The sequence below is a fragment of the Mauremys mutica genome, chromosome 2, assembly GCF_020497125.1.
Source record: "Mauremys mutica isolate MM-2020 ecotype Southern chromosome 2, ASM2049712v1, whole genome shotgun sequence".
Lineage (NCBI taxonomy): Eukaryota > Metazoa > Chordata > Testudines > Geoemydidae > Mauremys > Mauremys mutica.
This window is the reverse complement of record NC_059073.1, coordinates 123,750,323-123,768,628: the sequence shown is the minus strand read 5'-3', so window position 1 is coordinate 123,768,628 and position 18,306 is coordinate 123,750,323. Positions and strand designations below refer to the sequence as shown.

At 43.9% G+C, this 18,306-nt stretch overlaps 1 protein-coding gene across 1 annotated transcript in view; it reads left to right on the top strand.

Moving 5' to 3' along the window:
* LOC123363200 overlaps positions 1-18,306 on the top strand; it is a 41,150-nt gene that overhangs the window by 16,475 nt on the left and 6,369 nt on the right. Inside the window, exons 6-10 of the mRNA XM_045004082.1 lie at positions 2,498-2,665; positions 3,390-3,791; positions 4,700-4,810; positions 10,930-11,361; positions 13,592-13,768. Of these exons, the coding sequence (XP_044860017.1) occupies positions 2,498-2,665; positions 3,390-3,791; positions 4,700-4,810; positions 10,930-11,361; positions 13,592-13,768 (1,290 nt within the window). The remainder of the gene's footprint in view (positions 1-2,497; positions 2,666-3,389; positions 3,792-4,699; positions 4,811-10,929; positions 11,362-13,591; positions 13,769-18,306) is intronic.

Here is an 18,306-nt window from a genome sequence, read left to right as displayed (position 1 = left end):
TAAATGTATTCCACCATTAAATTGATACACAAATTAGATCAGGTTCCTTTTTTTTAGCTACTCACATCAGTGTGCAAATCTCCTCATCTTAAAGTGCATCCACTCTACCCCAAGGCATAATACAGTCTGACTGTGGCAATAGGCCAGCCCTCCTTCTTGGAGAAGCTCATCCATCCTCATGAGGTTGTCTACAAATAGCACAAACAGGGACTGGTAAGGTGACTCTGAAGAGCTCAGCCCATTTGCATACCAAGAAACTGAATGAAATGTGAGCCACCCTGTGTGACTTGTACCCATCCCTTCCTGGATGGGTAAAGACATTCAGGAGTGCCTGGAATCCCTGCTATCTCTTAACATCGTCTGTTAGAGAATTTTATCGGCCAGCCCAACAAGTTGTCAGGCCAGCACTCCAGAAGTCATGAGTGGAAACCACAGACTTTACTAATTACTGCGTGGGGGTCTAACCTCCTTCCTATTTGTGGATAATGTAATGAAAATGCAAGTGGATACACCTACTTACCATCTGTATAGTGGACCTTCCCAAATCTGGGCTTCGGATCTTGATAGGTAACAGACAGTACAAGTAGTGTTGATGGATGACCTGCTCTTGTCCATGGATAAGAGACATACATTCACACTCTTGGATCTCTCTGAAGCATTTGATAGAATGCTATTGTCCTGCCTTAGACCTACTGAGGAGTTGGTTCCAATCTTTCATACCAGGCCATTCTCAGACAGAGCCCTAACTTGTGAATTTGCTTAGTTTTCCCTTTTCTTCTTTGGGGGTGGGCAGGAAATCAATACTATGCTGACTCCCCATTGAATACAGGGTCATATTAAGGTTTTGACTCTAATCTTCAAAGCTGTCAATGAAACTGGCCTGAGCTACCAGAGGACTGCATTTTCTTCATGACAGGGAACAGGGCCGGCTCCAGAGCCCAGCGGGGCAAGCACCCGCCTGGGGCGGCCCTTTCCCGGGGGGGCGGCAGGCTGGGCCGGCGGACCTGCCGCAGTCATGCCTGTGGGAGGTCCACCGGAGCCCCGGGAGGACCGGACCTCCCGCAGGCATGACTGTGGACGGTTCGCTGGTCCCGCGGCTCGGCTGGACCTCCCGCAGGCATGACTGCGGCAGCTCAACCGCAGCCGCGGGACCAGTGAACCGCCCGCAGCTGCGGGAGGTCCAGCCGAGCCGCGCGACCAGCGGACCCTCCGCAGTCATGCCCGCGGGAGGTCCGCTGCTCCCGCGGCTCGGGGGCGCTTCCCGGGCATGACTGCTTGGGGCGGCCAAATTTGTAGAGCCGCCCCTGACAGGGAATATAACCTTTAAAGGAATACATTAGGGGAGAGAGAACTGTCAGTCACAAAAACTCGAGTGGAAGAGGGCAGATGACCCACAGCTATGGAATTCACTTTATAAGGCATAGGAATGACCACAAATCTCAGTGCTTCCAGAACAAACTGTAAAAATCACTCTTATCTTCAGCCTGCTTACGCTGACTAGTCATAAAGAACGGTCAGAAATGGAGTTCAGATAAGCATGCAGAAATCCAGATGCTACCTGACCTTTTCAGCTCCTCTGTGGTATCAACCATGAACACTCTCAACAGCCTTTCCAGCACACTAATAGCCACTCTCTTTTTCTACTAATAGCCACTCTCGTTAAACTACTCACAGGATCACGGTTTGTTTTTGCTGCCTGCTCCTTTCTTAAGACCCATCAAGATCCTTAAGAAAATCTGGCTTTGTGCCCCTGTCCACTCAACGTCTCCTTTTCCGTATTAACAGGCAATAGCAGTGCTGGCCATATTTGCCATTTAGCATTCAGAGGTTTGAAATCTCCTGCCTACTAACCTTTTAGATTCAAGCTTTGGAAAAGTTGGATTAATGGCCTTAAAGTTTCAGGCTAATTCTTATTTTCTCATCTTGAATTATAAGAAAATAATGAAATAGCCTCACTAGCTTGTGCTCCATAAGAGAAATGGTAGGAGATAGTGGATTTCAAACCATTAGTGGCTTTATAATTTTAGGATTTAATTTTAATATCACTAAAATATTTGACATTTCTTTTGAGCCTAAAAGAACAAAATATTTAAGCTGAAGATGTTCCCTGTCCATTTGAAGCAAAGATTTAAAATATGTCAGTAAACTAACAGGCTTGAATCCAGGTATGAAACTCTTTAGGCACAGAGGTCCAGTGTTTTAACAATTTTGTTGATAGGAAGCTACACACTAAGCAACTAATACACATGTGGTTTCCTCAGAATAAATCTCAAAGGACTGGGCATTACAAATGGGAAACACCTGATAGAATTTTGGTTCATTTCCTGTCATCCCAAAGGGCAATGGTAGGACCCTTCCCTACAATATTTTCTAGTGCTCTGTCCAGCCTAGTTTCAGATGTCTCGTGTGATTTGAATCCCAGTTCTTCTGGTTTAGTACCAACACGCTGGCTCTGTAGTACTTGTTGACATTGACTTTTTTTTTTTTTTTTTTTAAGAATGAGACCAAACCAGTGCAGATGATGTTCAAGAAAGCTAAATTTAACATGAGTTACGTAGCAGATTTTCAGACCAAAATCCTTGATCTCCCTTATGTTGATAACGAGACTAGTATGATCATCCTGCTTCCTGATAAAATCCAAGATAATTCCACTGGCCTGGAACAGGTAAGGCATTTGTACTGAATAAAAACCTCAAATCCTGCCAGAGAAGAGCATTTGACTAAATCTCAATTAGATCTGTGAATTCAAGTCCCAAGCTTTGAACTTACCAGTATTAGCACAGGGTGGGAGAGCTGTGGAGGTGTTGCATCTGTTCCCCGAGAGCTGGGAATACCATGTGTCACTGTCAGGCTCAGCTCTCTCTGATGTCCAGAGATATGTTAAGTTGTGAAAGGAGAGACTTCTTGACCAGAGGAGGGGTCACCAGGGATTGGGATGAAGCCAGAACATAGTGACAGACTGAATGAGATCCTGGAGAGCTCCATTCAAGAGCTACTGATTTCCTTTCTGTGCTATATTGTTACTGAGTTGGCAAGGGATGGCAAAATAGTAATGCCTCTCCCACAGTAGTCACCTCTGCAAAGTACACTTCATTACTAGTGACAACGTGCAATTGCATTAACTTGTCACCATGAAAGATGGGCTTGTGACGGTACTTGCATATTGCACAGTGGGGCTCTGATCCTAATTAGAGGGCCTTTTGACTGTACTAATATAAGATTGTATCTGACAGCCATTTATATTTTGTTTCTGACTACAGCAGTAGCATTCACTCCAGACTAGGAGAAGATGCTAATCCCTACTGTGTAAACACACACAGTGGTCATTGTTTTGTTAGTATAAATTCCTGGCTTTTCTTCCTCTTTAATTTTGACCTTTTTTCCTTTAGCTGGAAAGAGAACTTACCTATGAGAAACTTACAGAGTGGATAAATCCAGAAATGATGGACTATGGTGAAGTGGAGGTGTTTTTACCCAGATTTAAGTTGGAGCAAGCTTATGATCTGAAGCCTGTTCTGAAGAGCATGGGAATGGCTGATGCATTTGACAGCAACAAGGTGGATTTATCTGGAATGTCAGCCAGCAATGACCTAGTTCTGTCTGAGGTTGTTCACAAGTCCTTTGTGGAGGTAAATGAAGAAGGCACGGAGGCAGCAGCTGCTACTGCAGCAGTGATCCATATGCGATGTGCACTGATTGTACCACAGTTCACTGCTGACCATCCTTTCCTCTTCTTTATCCGGCACAACAAAACTGGCAATATTCTGTTCTATGGCAGATTTTGTTCCCCCTAAAAAGAAAAAATGCAGCCCTTAGCACAGTAAAGTTATTTCTATTTTACTATCTTGGGAATTTTTTTTGCACTCTAAGCAACAAGCTTTGTACAGATGCTGTACATTACATGGTGTAACCCTAAACACCCTTCTCTCTTGTGCCTGAAACAGCTTTTTGTAGTCCTCTATTCAAATTTAAGCAACAGTTTTAAATAACAGGATCATTTAATATGTATTCCAAGCCGTAAGACTTAAAATGGCATTTGCCATAGTTATCTGTAAAGCACCCCTTGTATCCCGTATACCTTAATAAATGCAGGGTTCCTTAACTTGAGCCCATCTTTAGCCATGACACCTTGCTTACTGCATCCCTCCATCTCTGTACATATTCCCCTAGAAATTTGGTTCTCATACTTGGGGTTTCTTAGCAGCAAGTGGTAAGATCTCGTGGGGAGAGGAAAAAGAAAGAAGACTGACTTCTGACTGACCTCCAAATGCTTTTTGCAAATTTCCCTTCTCCCTCGCTCATTTTCCAGACTGGTTCCTTCCATGTCTAGCTATGCAGCCATCTAACAGATTTTTATGAATGATGCTAACACAACTGTTACTCTTGGGGGAAAATTGAGCAAGTACTTATTCAAGACAAGGAATGAAGTCAACTCCCCTGAAGTCAATGGTAAAACTTCTTATTGACTTCAGTGGGGTCAGAATTTCACTCTGCATGTGTCTTATCACTAGTTAACCTGGGTTACACTAATATTTTTAACACTTGTGAAATAGGACAGACCTTTCTATCTATAGCAAAGATTATAATAAGCTTCCAGGACATATACAGTAACGTAAATGCGAAAGCTCTTATTTGTATCTAATGTAACAAACCATGAAGGCAATATGTAACTCAGCAGTTTTATATCTTTTTCACTTAGACTGATGATGCTATAAACTGTCCAGCCATAATGGCTTTATCCAGTGATTTTGGTATTGCTGTTTCTGCTCCTCGAACCAACAATAAAGGAACTGATGTGAAGTGCTGTGGGGTCAGGTTTTGTTTGGGTTTAATTGTGTAGTTCTTCAGCTGGAGTGTGAATGAAACAAACATTGTGTGAATTTTGCCATCGATAACTAGCAGAGACAGGCCCTGCCATTCTAAGACTTCACTAGCAGGGCTCCCACCTCCAATCAAGTCCAGTATTTATTGCTTCCTTTAGAATACTTGGCTGCCAAGAACATACGTAAATAGAGGCAAAAGGGTGGTTAACTTGGAACACAGAATTTAGTGGTGTTCTGAGTGTTGCAGCTAACTCAGTTTCAGTGTCCAACTAGGTTTGCCAACAGCACCTCATAACCTGGCAGAGTGAAGTCTGAGGAGGTAAGGAATTAGTGTCAATGAAAACCTCATTGAAAATAACCTTTCACTGTATTATAAATTGCAGTAAGATACCAGTCCTGGATTGTATGCAAGGTTTTCATTCCCTCTGCCAACTACAAATCCTGACCCTTCACAATCGTGCCCCTACAGGCACTAGAACAGAGTTCAGCATTATAGAAACACTGACTTGACTTTGAAGGTGGTGAAAAGGAACAGTCCCTGTGGGCAGAGACAGGGCATTATAAGCTACCCTGGGAACTGATTGTGGATATGCACCACAGCAGATCCTTAACTCTGGGGAAATTGAGGGAAACCCTCCTACCAACTGAGTCAGTTCACTATTAAAATGTATTTCATTATATGTATTTCAGTAGTGCCTAGAGCTCCAACCATTACTGGGGGCCTATTGTGATTGTACAATGTCTAGTACAGGGAGTCAAAACAGAAGAAAGGGGAAGTAAACTGACTTGTCCAGAGTCACAGCAGGTCACTTGCAGAGCTGGGAGTAGCACCCGCATTTCCTAACTTCCAGTCCAGTGCCCTGTAGCTTAGATCCATGCTGCCTCATTGTCACCATGGAGCCAAACATCATTGGTGGCAGATGAGTTGCTCGTGCTTCCATCAGCAATGATTTTTGGCCCATGATTCTTTCTCTTGGCAGGAAAAAAAAGGGAGACTCTTTCAGTTAGCTTCATTTATACTATTGCCAGCAGCTTGTGTATTTTTTTTAAATTGTCATCCATTACTCAAATGCAGTAGAAATTCTGTGCTAAAAAATTAACGTTAGCTCAGAATATAAGTTGCTCCATATGACTAAATTAAACAGAGGGCTAGTGCTGCTTTACTTCCATAGCTTTGGGATTTTTAAATCCCAGAGTCACATGCTTCAGTGTTAAGTTCCGAGACGGTGAAAAGAGAAAATAAAAGCAAGGGCTGTTTGCAGAGGGGTCCTGACCAAATCCCAATGTGGGTTAAGGCATTCTGCAACCTACATTAACCAGTTCTTCAGTCTATTCTAAACTAACGCTCCTAGGCAATACTGAAAATCTGCTTCAGTTCAGAGGTGACTGCATTTCTGTGGTAGGTAAAGTGATGCCATAGACTTGCTAATTGTACCTTTTATGATAATTAACTTCATCTCAGTCTTCGGTGCATTCTAGGTGTTCCCCATATTAAGTAAGGGGAAGTTTAGGGAATACTGAAGTCATCTTTTATCAAAGATAAAGCTGACAAATTTAAGGGGGGCCACTGTCTAAGAATCACTTAATCCATCACTGAAATATACCCACCTCTGAGGTAGAGTGCTGCAGCTATTAACAGCACATCATTTACCACACACATCTTAAGTGCGGAGCAAAAGAGTTAGCTACATTACAGGCTCAACATTTATGAAGTTCTCTGACACCTCCTAGATGAAAGGCAAAGTTGGGGGGGGAGAGAGTGACTTGTTCAAAGTAACAGCCGGTCACTGGCAGAGCTGGGAATACCACCCAGGTCTCTTGACTCCCAGTGCCCTATATCCTAGACCAGGGGTCTCAAACATGTGGTTCCCTGTTCCTGGCCAATGGGAGATGTGGGCGGTGCCTGAAGCAACAGCAACACATGCCCCTGTACCCTTGCTCCCCCATGTTCCAGCCGCTTCCCAGAGCAGCACGGGGGCAGGGCAGGCAGGTAGGGAGGGAGTCTGCCCTGCCCCCAGTGCATGCCGGGCCAGAGCTCACCCCCTGAGTCCCTCCTGCAGTTGAACCCCCTTCCTTGAGCCCCTTGCTGCACCCTGACCCCCTGCCACACCCCTCCTGCACCCCAACCCACTGCACTGAGCCCCCTGCTGCACCCTGCACCCCTTCCCCTGATCCCCCTGCTGCATCCTGCACCCCAACCCTCTTCCCTGAGCCACCTGCCGCACCCTGACCCCCCTGCCACACCTCACACCCCTCCTGCACCTCCTGGGGGCAGGGAGGGGGTAAAGTTGGGGTGAGGATTTCGGGGAAGGGGTTGGAATGGGGGCAGGGAAGGGGTGGGAAGAGGCAGGGCAGGGGGCAGGGCCTCATGGAAAGGGAGGAGTGGGGGGGCGGCGGGGGGGAGGTGTCAGTAATGCGGCCCTCGGGCCAATGTACTAGTCCTCATGTGGCCCTCGTGGTCATTTGAGTTTGAGACTCCTGGGATAAGGTATTCTTCAACCTAACAGCCTCATACATTAACCCGTTCTTCAGTCTCTGGTGTAAACTAGTGCTCGTATGCAGTACTGAAAATCTGTTCCAGCTGAGGTGACTGCATTTCTGTGGTAGGTGAAGTGATGCCATAGACTTGCCAATTGTGCCTTCATTGTACCTTTAAGATAACTAACTTCACCTCAGTCTTTCTAGGTGATCCCCATAGTAAGTAAGGGGAAGATTAGGAAATACCGAGGTACTCTTTTATAAAAGACAAAACTGACAAGTTTAAGGGAAACTACTGCCTAGCAATTACTTAATCCATCACTGAAGTATACCTATCTCAGGGGTAGAATGCTGCAGCTATTAACAGCACATCATTCACCACACACCCCTTAAGACAGGACCAAAAGAATAAGCTACATAACAGGCTCAATATTTACGAAGTTGTGTGACACCTCTTGAATGAAAGGGAAAGCTGGCAGTGAGATTTCTCCCCCATCCCCAAAAGAATATCAATCTCATCTCTTATAGCATAAAGTCCTACAAACTTATTTAGTTCTACAGATTTGTTTGAGGTCACAATGTGAAATATTGTTGCCAATAGGTTGGTCTGAAGCTTACATGAAGTTTTGGCATTTTTTAGACTTCTGTAAGAACATTTCTCCATAGAGGTCAAGGAGCTGTATATTGCAGAGTTTGGGCCTCTTCTGAGAATTTCCTCTATCTCTGGTAAGTAAAGGAAATATTGTCCTCTTTAGGTAATAATATTTGGAGAGATTTATCCATCATTTGTGTCTATTAAATAAAAAGCTACACTATTAACACACTGTACTGAACTGACAATACTGCAAGCTGTAGTGTTTCTTTTGGACCAGTAGTTAAGTATTTATAAGAGTGAGGGCTGAAGTGATGGTTACTATTCATACTGTGACAACACTCACTGGTTCCAAGCAGAATGGGAGCCCCATTGGTAGGCACTGTACAACCTCAAGGAAGAAAGTCTCAACAAGATCTACGCAGGGAGGGGAAATGGGCTATGCTGTGCAAACACAATGATTGGCTGGTAAGCATGCATCTTATTAATTCCATGGGGGCATTTTTTGTTTTTAATGTAAACTGTCCTTGGTTAGTCTTGATATAACTATAGTTAAGCACTTAAAAAAGCGCCTCCTCAGCTGATGGTTTAGTTACGTTTCTGAGGACAGCTGTCCTATACCCAACACGTAAGCTGGGCTGCTTCACTACTTGCCTTCTGCTTTCCTCTTTGGGCTGACTAAAATATCACGGCAGCCAATCAGAAGAACTGTTCAACAACTGTGCTGACTACACAGTCCCTGGAGCTCATCTCACCAGCTGGAAAAGAAGGGAAGACTTTCCAGCTGGCTGTTCAGCAAATATGCAGCTATTGTAGGTAGAATAATGGAATTGGAGACTTTTAAAAATTGAAGGTTGTTATTGCAACAGAGAGGGGAAGGGTGCTCTTGTCATCTTCATGTCAAAGGTGGGCTATTACCTAATAAATGGTCACCTGAACATCAGTGGTGCCTCCCCTGTAAAGCTAGACTCATGAAGGCCTGGATAACATTTGTTGTTTCCTTAGCAATGTATTTTCTTTACCTTATGATGTCACGGCCAGCAGTACCCAGTGAGATTCTGTGCACTCAGAGAGGCAAATACAGCACTGCAGCTGAAAAAAAGGCAGGTAGCTCCAGGGGCCCAGTCGTGTAGACTTTCTGCCTTTCAGTCATGTAGCCCATGAACTCTTCCAATGTCGTAACTACCAGATAAAGAAACTAAGTTAACTTGAACAATGTTTACTATATAGCATAACTATGTACACGGTCTTACCACTGAGTAAAAAAGGGAAACATTAACAATAATAGACGGAGTTACTGGATCCTGTATCACGTCATAGTAGAGAAAAGCAACATACAGAAAAGGCAGTGGTTGAAAAGGTGTTTCTGGGGGAGACAGCCTGCTCCCTCACCAGAGGCAGAAAAGACTGTCCATGTCATTGAAGCGTGGATAATACCAGCAGTCTAGATCTGTGCACCTTTTTCCAGCTGGCACACTGCTTCCTGCAGAGTTCATAAAAAACCACAAGCAAGGGCTCCTCTCTCTGCCTTTTTCAGAGGAAAACAAAAGCTTGGCATATCAGGATAAGGGGCTGAGAGATCTTTTCTGCAAATCTTGTCAGTCTCATTCAGCTGAGGGAGGTAATAAACCTCCGACTGATAGAAGCTGAGAGGGGAAGACAGCAGCAGATTTCTCCAAAATTGCCCTGTTCTGTACACTCTCCCTTGAAGCTCTGGTACTCACCACTGGCAAGAGACAAGATATTGGGATCAATGGACCATCATTTGGACCTAGCCTGGTTGTTCTTATGCACATTCCTCCCTTTTGAAACTTTTTAGGTAAATGTTAAAGTCCTTCCCTCTCTAATGAAAGATTTTTTAATTTGTTTTGAGGGGATATTTCAGTCTGTCCTCATTGTATTATCATTGTTTCACATCTAAAGGTGTTGCCAAACTCCTTGTGGGGGAATTATTTAAAGCTGTTGTAATAAATATATGGGGCTAGAAGTCAGATCTGAGACATATAGACCTTGGGCAAATTAACCGGTTTCCAACTCCATTCATCTATTTGTAAATAATCTTTGTGTTACAAAGTTGGTTTACTTATTTGTAAAGCATTTTGAAATCATTGGAAGGAGCTATAACAACACAAAGTAGTACTGTAACAACCAGTTGCAGCCTTTTCTAAATCCAACTGGAGAGAGAGGAAACTGTGGTCACAGTACAGGATTTTTTTTTGTTTGGAAACTGTTCATTCTTCAATAAAGACATTGAGCCAAATTTTGCTCAATTACACACTGTAAATACAGTGGAGTAGCTTTGTATTTACAGTGCAGGGCCAAGAACAAAATTCAAGACACACACTGCAGTTAGACAGTACAGAGAAAAATCACAGTTACGGCTGAATTTCTAGTGGAATACAATGTGGCTGTGGAACCTGCTACTACTATGCTGCAACCTGAGCTGCGCCTGGGTGGGAAGGGCTTCTGGCAACTGGTGAGGAGAAAGGTGTCCACTGCCTGCCAACCCTCAGACAGCAACTTTCCCTGTTTCACAAACAGAAAACTGGGGCACAGACTGTAGGAAAAGGCAGGATGCGAGAACACAACAGTCTGCTGTTTTCTCTCAGTCTCAGCCCCTTTCCTATACTATCTACAGTACTATTCGATTCATTTCAAGTCTATTTATCACCCCTGGGCAGACCGACCCACCCCTCTTTCTTGCACACGTGTGCACACACACATCTCTTTTCTCCTCTTCCTCATTATGAGCTTTCTGTTCTCTGGTTTTTCCGTCTCATGTCTTGTCATATTTCCCTTTTCTCTTCTGAACTTAATTTTCTTCTTTTCTGTCTTCCCACCATTTCTTCCTAGCTCGCCCTTCCCCTCCCACCTACTGATGCTGAAAGCTGCCCCTACCCCTTTACCCCTCTCTTCTGCCCACCATTTGGCACATTTGCCCACAAAGGCCTTAGGGACCCTACCACCAACCTCGCCCTAGTGACACCCCCAGTTCTAGCAAAGGCAGAGGTGCTGAGAATGCAGGTCTAATAAAAGCTATTACCTCCCACACCTGGTCTCTGTCCTGGGACCCCCGGGGATACAACAACCCTACACACAGACCCCAGCCAAACAGGCTTTCGTGCCTACGCTCTTCCACCCAGCCGTAGCTGGTTCATCTCCTCCCTCCATTCCCCACTTTCCCCTCATCCTCCCCTCCCGATCCATGCCCCCTCCCCCGGCAGTCACAGCGCACCCAGCTGGCGCGGGGCTGGCGGCCTCGGTCCTCCCCGAGCAGCCGCACCCTCCCTCGGTCGGTCGGTGCGTTTCCCTCCCCTAAGGCTTATCTGCAGCCCAGCCCAGCCCAGCCCAGCCCGCGCACACGCTCCCCGCCCCGGCCTGGCTAAGCCCACAGGGCTGAGTCACCGGTTCACGTGTCTCTCCTACGGCCTGGAACCAGTGACTCCCCGGCTGGCTGCAGCCTGCAGGGTAAGAAACAGCAGCGGTGGGAATTTGTCCCAGTCCCAGGGCAGGGGAGGGGGACGCTCATTGGCTCCGAGAAACGGGGCTAAGGGGAGGACTCTGCGCCATGTGCTGGGGACCCAGCAGGCGCCTGCAATCTGCCCCCTGTGCAGCGTATTAGAAATGTGCAGCTTGGGCTGGTCCCGAGCGCCTCGGCCTGTTCTTCCTCCCCCCTCACTGCGTGCCTAGAGGGGACCGGAGACAGCCCTGCAGGAGAGAAAAGCCCACAGTCCCGGCTGAGCCTCTCCCACCCGCCCCCAGGGAGATGAAGCTGCTTCGCAATAACCTGCCCATGGCAAGTTTTCCGGTTCCGCAGCCCTCCAGGGGAAGCCCTGGATGCAGCTGTTCCTCCTCCTCCTCCTTCCTTTCTTATAATTTCCCTTCTCGATTTTCACTCGCGGGCAGAAGCAAAACGGGTGCAAGTCAGGTTTAAATGACGTAAGAACGTTCACACTTAAAGCGGCACCAGTTAAACATCACAACTTCAGTGTGTGGACAAACCCCCAGAGGCCAGAAAGCCTGTCTGTGCTGTAGCAAATACCTAATGGTGGGGCAGTGGCATGATTCATAAACATTGCTATAATTATTTATTTTAATTAAAACAGTTTTGTTCCACCTATGTGACATGATATGGTTGGTTTGTTTTTTCTGTGTCTGAAAAAAATCAATTGTTACCATATTTGTTAAAGACTGAGGCAAATACCTACAGTGTTGGGAGAAAGTAGAAACACTCTCTTTTGCTTTAAATTCATTTTTAGTGGAGAATTAGAGCAGAATTGCAGAAGTTAAGAACATAACAGCCACAATGGGTCAGACCAAAGATCCATCTAACCCAGTATCCTGTCTTCTGATAGTGGCCAGTGCCAGGTGCCCCAGAGGGAATGAACAGAAGAGGTAGTCATCAAGTGATCCATCCCCTGTCGCCCATTCCCAGTTTTTGGCAAACCATCACTGACCATCCTAGCTAATAGTAATTGAAAAGTTTTATAGAACAGTCAGTACCTGTCTGAATCTGAATGATTCCTTGCTGTCAGTTAAAGGGGATAATTGTAGATTTTAGAGTTTGTGTAGAACTACCGTAGCAGGGCACAGTTTTATAACATGGTTTGGGGTATGTGTTTATGTATGTATGTATGTATGTATTTGGGACAAAACCATGTTTTAACAATATTCCTGATCCTGAGTAACAGCTCTGATTTGTAAAAGCAACAAAGAATCCTGTGGCACCTTATAGACTAACAGACGTTTTGCAGCATGAGCTTTCGTGGGTGAATACCCACTTCTTCAGATGCAAGCTCTGATTTGTAGTGTCAGCTATATAGACTATTAAGTTTAAAATAAATTTTAGAATGAAAAGGAATTATAAATGGCTAAATCCTGCAGTGCTTACTCCCCCTGAAATCAGTGGGGGATTTGCCTGCAGGCATAGGCAGACAAAAGAAATTGAGCAAGTTAAATCAACGGACAAAAGGATTTTGCAGTATCAGGCCCAGGCTTTGTATATCCTGTATTTCACTTTTGATTTCAAAACTCCAGCTCTCATGTACACATTTGGTTCCATTCTTGGGCTCTGATCCTGCAAAGATTTAGGCGCATGCTAAACATGATACACACTGAGTAGTACCAGTAAATTTGATGAGTTCTCATAGTGCATGAAGTTAAGCAGATGTGTAAGTCTTTGGAGGACTAGGACCTTAATTTGGTGTGGTCTGTTTAACAGAAACAGGTCTCAGATGAGATGGAGATTTAAGTACCTTTCACCAGCTACTATACTGGATGCCTTAGTGTATTACAATTAATAAATCCACTGGTGGGAAAACAAGGAGGAGGTCACCCACCCGTTGTCTTGACTGTGTCTAATTTGTGAATTTGGAATAAGAGGACTATAGTGTCCATTCCTGCACCCTCCTTAACCTTTGTTTGTTCCAAATTTAGAAATAAGAGGCTACTGAAGTTTATTATATAACATCTGTAAGGTTGTAACCAGAACATTTGGGGTAAGCAATCTACTAGCTGTTATATCTATTTATGTGAATTTGTTAATGTGTGAGGAAGGTAAACTGAAGTTAATATTCCTGATTTCCATATGTTACAAATGCTGTTTTGTTAGTTTCACCTTTGCTTTGCGTGATGCAGGATATTTAGTTTTTGAAAAATCACTTCCTGGAGCCTTGATTGCACTTATTTTATTTTTCAGCTTGTAACCATGGAGAAACTGAGTAATGCAAACACCCATTTTGCTCTCGATCTGTTTAGAAAGTTGAATGAAACCAACCCAACAGGAAATATTTTTTTCTCGCCAGTCAGTATTTCTTCTGCACTGGCCATGGTCCTTTTAGGGGCTAAAGGTAACACAGAGATACAGCTGTTGAAGGTCAGTGAAAATTTCTCTCTTGTTTAGATTTTTAATGTTATAGAAAATAAGTTTTAAGAGAAAAATGTAAGAATTCATTGACCCTTCCTATTGTTTCCCACTTAATTCAGTCACTAATTAATTTGATCAAAACCTCTGGAAGCAAATTATTTTTTAATTTGTTTTCATGCCTTTTGATGCTAAGAGCAGGGCTGCTCCAGGCCCCCAGTTTGAAAGGGCCCATAAACTGAGTGGTCACAATGCCTGGAGAGGGGAGCAAGGCCCAGTCCCACAGGACAGGGTTCATCACTGTGGGGTGAGTGCAGGGGGGGCTCACTCTCCACTTCCCCTGGTCCTTGATAATTTTTATTTTTTTGGAAGGGAGGGGAGCCTCTGTTTCAGATTTTGCCCAAATCCCCTGTGCGACTCTGGCAAAGAAATCGGTGATTTTGTAATACATAATGTTATGCATACTGCGGCCATGTTAAAAAACAAAAACTCAACCCACCTCCCCCCCCCTTTAAATTTAAGTGTCATAATTATGATAATGCATGATGACAATATCTTTGCATGAGATCATGAATTTTGTTAAATGACGGGATTGTTATCTCCCACAAGACACGTACAACAGATGTGAATCTTATTTCAGTCCAGTCACAGTTAATGTTGTTTGCAGTGTTGTTGTAGCCATGTTGGTCCCAAGATACTAGAAAGACAAGGTTGGACCAACTTGTGTTGACGAGAGAGACAAGTTTTTGAGCTATACAGAGCTCTCCTTCAGGTCTAGAAAAGGTACTCAGCATGTCACAGTTAAATACAAGCTGGAACAGATTGTTTAGCGTAAGTAGTTAATACATCTTTCAAGGGACCATTCAAGGTGAAGTGGCCTGTTAATACCCCTGCAGTCAAAGGACAAAAAAGGGGGATTAGTGGCATATTGTTGTAATAAACCATAAATCATGACCTCTCAGTCCCCATCCTCAAACGAAACCTGCACAATACTTTCCAAAGACAAGCCTAGGAGCTTAAATTCATAACTTTGCCAGACACCAAAAATCATGATCTTAATAAAGACATTGGATTTATGGTTTATTACAACAATCTGTAACCCACTAGCCCCCTTTTTTATTTTATGACTACAGGGGTATTAACAGGCTGCTTCACTTTGAAAGGCCCCTTAGAATATGTGGGGAAAAAAACTAGGAGTCCTTGTGGTACTTTAGAGACTAACACATTTATTTTGGCATAAGCTTTCGTGGACTAGAACCCACTTCATCAGATGCATGAAGTGAAAAATACAGGAGCAGGTATAAATACATGAAAGGATGGGGTTGCTTTACCAAGTGTGAGGTCAGTCTAACGAGATATATTAATTAACATCAGGATATCAAGGGAGGAAAAATAACTTTTGAAGTGGTAAGAGAGTGGCCCATTATGGACAGTTGACAAGAAAGTGTGAGCAACAGTAGGGAGAAATTAGCACTGCGGAAATTAAGTTTAGGTTTTATAATGACCCAAACTCTCCCAGTCTTTATTCAGGCCTAATCTGATAGTATCCAGTTTGCAAATTAACTCCAGTTCTGCAGCTTCATGTTGGAGTCTATTTTTTGAAGTTTTTTGTTGAAGAATTGCCACTTTGAGGTCTGTTATTGAGTGACCAGAGAGATTGAAGTGTTCTCCTACTGGTTTTTGAATGTTATGATTCCTGATGTCAGATTTGTATCCATTTATTCTTTTGTGTAGAGACTGTCTGGTTTGGCCAATGTACATGGCAGAGGGGCATTGCTGGCACATGATGGCATATATCACATTGGTAGATGTGCAGGTGAAGGAGCCCCAGATGGTGTGGCTGACGTGGTTAGGTCCTATGATGGTGTCCCTTGAATAGATACGTGGACAGAGTTCACACTGGGGTTTGTAGCAGAGTTTTGTTCCTAGGTTGGTGTTTTTGTTGTGTGGTGTGTAGTTGCTGGTGAGTATTTCCTCACTGCGGGCCTGTCTGTAAGCGAGGACTGGCCTGTTTCCCAAGGTCTGTGAGAGTGAGGGATTGTCCTTCAGGATAGGTTGTAGATCCTTGATGATGCGCTGGAGAGGTTTTAGTTGGGAGCTGTAGGTGACAGCTAGTGGTGTTCTGTTACTTTCTTTGTTGGGTCTGTCTTGTAGTAGGTGACTTCTCGGTACCCTTCTGGCTCTGTCAATCCGTTTCTTTACTTCACCAGGTATTGCAGTTTTAAGAACACTTGATAGAAATTCTGTAGGTGTTTGTCTCTGTTTGAGGGGTTGAAGCAAATGCGGGTGTATCTTAGAGCTTGGCTGTAGACAATGGATCGTGTGATGTGGTCTGGATGAAAGCTGAAGGCATGTAGGTAAGTATAGCGGTCAGTAGGTTTCCAGTATAGGGTGATGTTTATGTGACCATTGCTTATTAGCACTGTAGTATCTAGGAAGTGGACCTCTTGTGTGGACTGGTCCAGGCTGAGGTTGATGGTAGGGTGGAAATGGTTGAAATCATGGTGGAATTCCTCAAGGGCCTCCTTCCTATGGGTCCAGATGATGAAGATGTCATCAATGTAGCGTAAGGGGACGAGAGCTGAGGAAGCGTTGTTCTAAGTCAGCCATAAAAATGTTGGCATACTGAGGGGCCATGCGGGTACCCATAGCAGAGCCGCTGACTTGAAGGTATAAATTGTCCCCAAATCTGAAATGGCTGAACTTTGTGACTTTGTCCTCACCCACAACTGTCAGTTTGCCGTGATGGTATTGGGGATGCTATTCCTGATGGCTTGTAGTCCATCTTTGTGTAGAATGTGGTGTAGAGGGCTTTTACATCCATAGTGGCTAGGATGGTAAACTACCTGTTTAATCTTCTATTTGTCTGTGACACTGAATACACAGAGCTCTTCAGGTCTGGGAAAGGTATCTCGAAAGCTTCTCTCTTTCACCAACAGAAGTTGGTCCAATAAAAGCTATTCTCACCCACCTTCTCATTTAGAGTCAAGTCATTATCAGTCTCATATCAAAGATGATCTGAATGAGATCAGCCACAATAGTAATATTCAGCACATCCAGGGCCGTCTCCAGGCACCAGCTTAGCAAGCAGGTGCTTGGGGCAGCCACTCCAGAGAGGGGCGGCAGGTCCAGCTATTCGGCGGCAATTCGGCAGAGGGTCCCTCACTCCCGGTCAGAGCGAAGGACCTCCCACTGAAATGCTGCAGATCGCGATTGCAGCTTTTTTTTTTTTTTTTGGCTGCTTGAGGCGGTAAAACCGCTGGAGTCAGCCCTGAGCACATCTGCAGACTAATATTTTCAAAAATAGGTGCCTAATGTTCTAAATAAGGCCCCGATTGGAAATTATTTCCTTTTCAGCACACCACTTAAATGCTTAAGTCATGAAGGCTTTAAGCACATGCTTAACTTTAAACACTGTATTTTGTGTTTTCATTGTATTTTGTGCCTGATGGCCCTGATCCAGAGTCCACAGAAGTCAATGGAAAGACTCCCTTTGAGTTCAATGGGCTTTAATCAGGCACTTCCACATAACTTTACATTAGCCACATTTTTTAATAACAAAAGCTGTTCAATTTTGTTTTATTACTGTGGCTGGCCCCAATTCTAGTGAAATCAATGGGAGTACTCTGCAGGGATTAACACTATTGAATATAAGCAAGGGTTGAAGAACTGAGCTCTTTGTGTTCAGCCTTTATCAAATTCAGCCAGTAAAAAAACTGCATTAACTAGTGCGGTGAAGATTTCCTGTAGGTTAAATTCTGGTTTTAGAGATGGGAGATTTCAAAATTAGTATTTATAAATTTTAAAATACAAAAAACAATTCTGGATGGCAGCATTGGTACTAATTTCATGTGGGATTTATTGCTTAGGAGGGATTCAGCTATTCATGGTTTTCTGTTTTATTGGAATGGCACATGGAGTTGTAAAAGGGTATGTTTGAATTCACTCTGCTGGGGGTCACAATATATTTGTTTAAGAATATTGTCTCCTTTGTATTGTTGGCTTTAGGAGGGGCTCTTTTATGTTGTTAGGCAGCATTGAGTTATCCATTAGAACAATAAAACTATTTCATCACCACCTGTCAGACCTGAACTTTGTTCAGAAACTAACTCCCATTCTATCATCTAAATTAAACTAACAGCCCAACCCAGGTTGAACCTATTCAGAGCAGAAATAGCATGAAAAGGGGCTAATAGAAAACCACTCAGACAAGTTTCGACATGCTAATCTGTGATATTCTATGTTCTAATTCAAAGTACTTTGTAATATTTGTGAAAATACATTAACCGTCATCGGAAGGAGGGAGGTCAGAGAAACTTGTGGGAAAGGTTATAGCTACCAAAGATTTTAAGATGCATGTGGATATTTGTTTCTGTGGGTAATGGACCCATTTTATAGTGCCTTAATACTGAATCTTTTCGCCTATACAAAGCAGATTGAAACTTCCCAGGACACCGAGGCCTGATGCAAAGCCCATTGAAATCAATAAGAATCTTTCCATAGAGTTCAATGGACTTTGGATCAGGTCATAGAATATCAGGGTTGGAAAA